The 6,000-nt window shown below is 42.0% G+C and overlaps 1 protein-coding gene across 1 annotated transcript in view; it reads right to left on the bottom strand.

The window, feature by feature from the left end:
• Positions 1-5,617, bottom strand: part of LOC129200355 (E3 SUMO-protein ligase ZNF451-like) — a 48,548-nt gene extending 42,931 nt beyond the window's left edge. The window contains exons 1-2 of the mRNA XM_054811686.1: positions 5,346-5,617; positions 4,463-4,546 (exon numbers count right to left, since the gene is read on the bottom strand). Coding sequence (XP_054667661.1) covers positions 4,463-4,543 — 81 coding nt within the window. The 5' untranslated portion in view covers positions 4,544-4,546; positions 5,346-5,617. The remainder of the gene's footprint in view (positions 1-4,462; positions 4,547-5,345) is intronic.
• Positions 5,618-6,000: the final 383 nt, after the last annotated feature.

A 6,000-nucleotide genomic window follows, 5' to 3' on the forward strand; every position in this document is an offset into this window, starting at 1 on the left:
GGATCAGTTAGCTTCATCCAAGTCTTAGTATGCCCCCCCAAGACCACCACCACCAGCTAAAAAGTATCTTGGCACACAAGAGCCTGAGATTACAGAAGAAACAACATGGATAAGCACTCAACAAACAGCTGAAAGTTGTGGCCTCTCCAGCTGACTATACTAGCATACTTGGCACTCAGAAAGCCATCAATGCTTAGTATTGTTATGCTCAGTCTTCACATCTTGTAAGCAGATCCTTCACATTCAAAAAACCCAAACAAAAAAACCAACACTCCACTTTTCAATTACGTCTCTAAACAATCTTTGAAAGCCACTTCTCACCAAACAGCTGCCACACCACTGAGCAATCAACCAATGGCTAAATCGCAGCTATTTTGGTTACTAGAAGAATTTTTAGGTTTTAATTGATAGAAAAGTATCTTTTGAGTCTTCAGGCAGCTGTAGTGTATCTGCTGTTATTCATAGCTTTGGTTGAAAGCATTAGCATTAAATCAACAAAACTAATTTCACTATGCTATGCAAAATACCAATTCTAACAGTTAATATAATCAAGGCCATTTAATTGGTGGCTGGTAAAGATGGAGACTCATATTCATCTCCAAGGACAGTTTCTTCTCAAGGAGTTCTGTGAAGCTCATTTTTACTGTCTCCAGAAGTTTTCTCAAAAAGTCCTAAACTGTGGTCTCACTTTCTTCCCCTCCCTCATTTCAGTCAGTCTTTGGGTTATCATGCCTAGCTAACAGACACCTAGTTCACTGATACATCATGTAAGGTTTCTGTTTGCTTGCTCAGCTTTACATGCATTCAGAAAAAACATCATTTACTTACAAGTATGCAAAAGTTTAATTGTGCTTTGTATACACACTGGCATACAGAAAGCATGAAACTGGCTTTCAATATACGTTGACACCACAGACTTAACATATCTTTGACAAAATAATTATGTGAGCATAATTGTGTATACACATGTAAACAAACTAATTATCATGAAACAAATCTAAATTAAAATAAATTTAAAAATCTGACATAAATTGTATTATTTGCAGTCTAAATCTTTGTCCCAGAAGATTTCCAACTTTAAGCCTGCTGAATAACTGACCTACGTTGTGAACCAAGATGCACTTAGAAAGTTTGGATTTCTGTAACCTAGCAAATACAAAAATCCAAGTCCGTGGCTAGCTGGGGAGCAAAACCAGAAGTCCTGCTTCAGAGATGCTTTGTAACACCTGTACAATTTTCTTCTGTTCCTGCTGTGATGCAACGGAAAGCCAGAGAGACAAATATTTGAGTCTATATATCCAATATTTAACACCTCAGGGGGAAAGAACCAAAATATTGAAATGGTAACTATCATGTTTCAGCAAATCACTTGATTTTGGTACATCCCAGGGCCAAATGTTCTTCAGATCTCTATTTTTATTGGAAAACAATAATTACAAGGAACAGGTAAAGTTTTTGATTTTCCTTAAGACCTCTGCAGGAACTCAAAGAACTGCAATTGTTTTTAATAAACCAATTTTTCTAGTATCATCAGTTCCCATAATAGTCCAGAAGTCCTCTTCAGGATTGAAATAAAACCCAAATTTTTAAACATCTGTTTGAAAAAAAACTAAGTGGCTGTTCGAACTCCTCCAGGGCAGAAAGGGCCTCTGTCTTTTCCTATGAAGTGCAGCCAAAACATTGTAAAAAGGAAAAGTTACAAAGTATATGGAGTATGTTTGGTTTTCTTGGATTTCAAGTTGAATTAAATTTACAGCTCATTATTGAATTAGCCAGGGCCTATGGAAGTAAGTTTTTCTTTGAATTCATACTTTTGAAATAAAAATCACCAACAGTGAAAAAGACTTGGCATAAATGTAATATTACACCAGAAAATGAAAGTAATTTTTAAATACATAGATCTTCAATTTTCCAGTTGAATTTTATTTTGGATACATTATCTTTACATGTACTTAACAAATGTTTACAGAAAATAAACACAAATATCCTCCTTAACAGTGTTCGCCATTGTAACGTAACAGAGGAGTCAGGAAGTATTTAAATACTTTCTAAAACTACGTATTATCTTGAAGTCCCACATACAGCAACAAAGGTAAGAAAAGCTACTGCATTGGAAAGCCAACAGCTTTATCAGGCAGAATTTATATTTTTTTAAAAAAGCATCATAATGATGAGCCTCATCTTTCAAGAAATTAGTCAGCAACAAAGCATGAGTGGATGGATACCATTAAAAAACCCCAAACAAAAACAAAACAAAAAACTCCACTTCAGGAAGAGTCCAATGCTTTCAGCATAGACTGTGGCAACTTGAATAATCTGTCTACTTAAGTGCTATAGACTCCATTAATACTGTGAATCTCTTCACTCTTGCCTTGTACTTCCCAAGGAAACAGAATGGGAGCCAGACTATCCTATCCTAAGAAATTAAGCCATTAGGAATAATGTTGTAGATTATATTTTTCTGCTGGTATGCAAAATTTAGAATTTAATGATTTTAAGTGGACAAAATATATTGTAATGCAGAATTAAAAGGTAGGAAATTATCAAAGAACAGTTTTAAGTTTCCTGAATGAGGGTGAATCTGACTGTAAAAGCTCAAAAACTCTGGCAGCAGCAGAGATCCCTTTTGCTCCTTCAAATGAGGACTTTTTGCCATAGTCCTACAGAAGAATTCAAACACCCTAAGACGAGCAATTGAAATAAAAATACCACACACAAAAAAACCAAGCTCAAAACAAAACACACCAAAAAACCACCCAACTTGTTTTCAAGAAAAAAAAAAGAAAAACACAGAGATCACATGGCCTACAACTTTTTCTATCAAAATGAGCACAGGTTGAGAAATCCAAGTGGCTTCTCTAATTCAATTTATATGGTACCACCTGGTGCACTGAGTCCTCAGGACATGCAGAAAATAGTACCTGGATGATCAGGTAGCATTCATAGACAATATTTATGAAGCCTATACACTTCTAACAATACACATTATTATATGGAAATGATGACCTAAAGCTAGCCAAATAGTTCAGAAACCCTTTTGCAAAGTCCAAGTTCACTCTCACTCAGAGGAACAAATGGGAAGTCCAAGGACACATTGCTGACATTAGGCAATGGCCAGCATCACACACCTTTCCCCTTGTATTCATCAGTGACAACAGTAAGCTCCTCAACCCAAGATACCAATCTTGCACAAGCAAGCCTAAGCGGAGTCATCTTCCTATATATAGCAGCCTCTCTCAGAAGCAATCATCACTGGGACTATAAGGCTCCATATTATCCACAGGTGAAACCAGGAAAAAAAAAAAAGAAAAAAGGTATCAGAAGTGTTGATTTCAGTAAGTCTCTCCTCTTCCAATTGCTGCTCTTGGTGCTCCAGCAGCCATTCAACCAAAGCTATAGTAGCTTCCTCATTGTTTGCCCAGTGTTTCAGGAAAATGAAGCTCATACAGTCATGCTACGCATGGATGCTTATGTGTGTATATAATGAACTTTGAACTTGTTAGTCAATTTTGACCATATCAACTCAAAGGACAAGAAGTCTCAGAGATAATCAACTACTTAAAATTTTCACAAAAATATACATGTCCTTCATACTTGAGCACCTAAATACCCCTGCAGAAGAAGTCTGTACATTGAACATAAGCTTTAATCAAACACCATACAAAAAAAACCCCTAGTTACTGTTCAGCATTAAAAATAAGACAAATCCATAGGAAATCATCCATTATTAGTTCTGGCATCAATTAACCACTTATTTACATGACACGCTCCTTAGGGAAGATCATCTTTCTGTTCTTGCACGTATCCCTGCCACCCAACACCACTTCACTGATGACAGACTGAGGCCAAAACACAGGCAGCATGAAAAACATTCTGCTTCTCTTGGATATTCAACAGATGTGTCTTAAAGTTACATTCACATAAGCCACATGTCTGCATTAGACTAGGTGTTGTACTGTAGCTATTATTCAGTGCTTCACAATTTGAGAAGACCGTTTAAGGCCTCTAACCCATTATTTCCTTGCTTGTCTTCTAAACAAAGTATAGTGGTTTTGACATTTTGCAGAGCAAGCAGTGCTTTATTCCATTAACTTCAGTGGGACTATTTATGAAGCAAAACACGATGCAATACAATTACCAGAAAAGTTATCTACAATGACTTCTCATATACCTCACTGATCACTGTAACCCCCCACTCACCTGCTAGGATACTCAAGTCTATATTCTCTCTATAGGAGCAACTGACATCATCTTATACCCTTCCAAAGAAAGGGCAGATAAGCCTGTTATCTGCCACAAAGATTTACAAATTAAATTATATTTAAATCCAGAAGTAATGCTTTCCATTGAAATATAATCAAGATCATCAACGCAGTACGCAAAGGCTCCCTCCTATTTTATCAGGCTACCAAGACCATATTTACTACAAGAAGCAGATGTTCCCACTACAAGATCTACTTACTCCAACGAACTCAATCTCATCTTCACTCTCAGAAGTTGATGATGTACTCTCATGAATGTTGGTAGAGCTATGAGACTCCATTATCTTAAAAAAAAAAAAAAACAAAACATGCATCATCATTTTATTTTCTCCGTTTTCTTTAGCTACATGGCATTTTCCATTTTATGCCTACTTTGGCCTTACAGCCTATTTGCACTCAACCAACCTCTCTACATCATTCACCAACAATTATCAGTAATACCAGAATAAGCAGTAACAATTTTGACTCGAATCACTTTACTATGTTTTTCCAAATACACAAAACGTGGCCTAATCTACAAGGCATCCCAATGCCTGTACCCCACCATAGCTGTAGCATACCGCCAGCGTTAATAGTGCACTTAACCGTGAAAAACCTTAGCAAGAGACAGACCGGAGCTCTAGCCTAACGGCGCACTACTACCGCTAGAACAGAGGACGGTTTGGTAACAGACGCGGGGCGAGTTCAGGCACAATTAGCAGCCACAGCTATTTCTGATGCCTGTGGCCGCTTTAGGACCACGGCAGAGCCAGGCGGCTGAGCTTCTTGCTTCAAAACAAGCGCCGCTCTACCAAGCGGAAAATCTCCGTGTGAACGGCGAGGAACCGCGGCCCGCCCGAGGGCGGCACGGGCAGCACGGACCCGGGGGGGAGGCTTTGCTGACTCACGTTTCTTTAGCCGCACGGACACCCCAGCCCCGCAGCACACCGCCACCGGGCCTCCCCGCCGCCACAGCTCAGGCTGGGCGGCGGGTTGAGGAAGCGGCGGCCTCGCCAGGACCCCGCTCCTCGCCCAGCCGCCCTGCGGGGGTTGGGTTGCTAAGCGACGGCCCCGCGCCCCTCATAATGCCCCGGCCCCGCTCACCCCGCCGCCAGCACCCGAGGACACGCCAACGCCCCGACCCCGCGCGTCTCCGCTTCCTCTTCAACCCGGGGATGGCGGGGAGGGGAGACGTGGGGCGGGAGCGCGGCACTGCTTGCCGGGATTTGTAGTTGCCACCTGCTTCGCCTCGCTCCCCCTCCTCTTCCCCCATGGCAGGTGCCGGCGCTACCGTGATAACGCCATGGCGCGGCCCCCGCCCCCCGCGACAGCGTTACGGGGCTCTTTCCTTCAATAACTTCCTGCTTCCCTTCTTCCGCCTTCAGTTAGGTTGCATAGAGTTCCTGCTCAAAGCAGGAAAACCCACACGCCGCTTCCGGAGGAGGAGGAAAGTGGCGGCCATTGGGGCGGACAGCAGAGGGAGGAAGGCGCGAAAAGCACCTCTGCGGGAGGAGGGCGCGCGGGGCCGGCAGTCAGCGGTGCTGAGGCGGCCGCAGGGGGGTGCTGCTCCGGCGGGCGGCCATTCCCTGCCCCCACGCCGTTGTGCCTTTTCAGCCTGCCAGCTTTCAGTCCGCCTCGCTGCCTGCTTATCCAGCCCAGACATCAACAGCTTGTCTGTAAGGATCTTATGGAAGACCGTGTCAATGGCCTTGGTGACATCCAGATTGCTCTCCCCTCATCTACCAGGTCAATCACTTTA

This window comes from Grus americana, unplaced genomic scaffold (assembly GCF_028858705.1).
Source record: "Grus americana isolate bGruAme1 unplaced genomic scaffold, bGruAme1.mat H_67, whole genome shotgun sequence".
NCBI lineage: Eukaryota > Metazoa > Chordata > Aves > Gruiformes > Gruidae > Grus > Grus americana.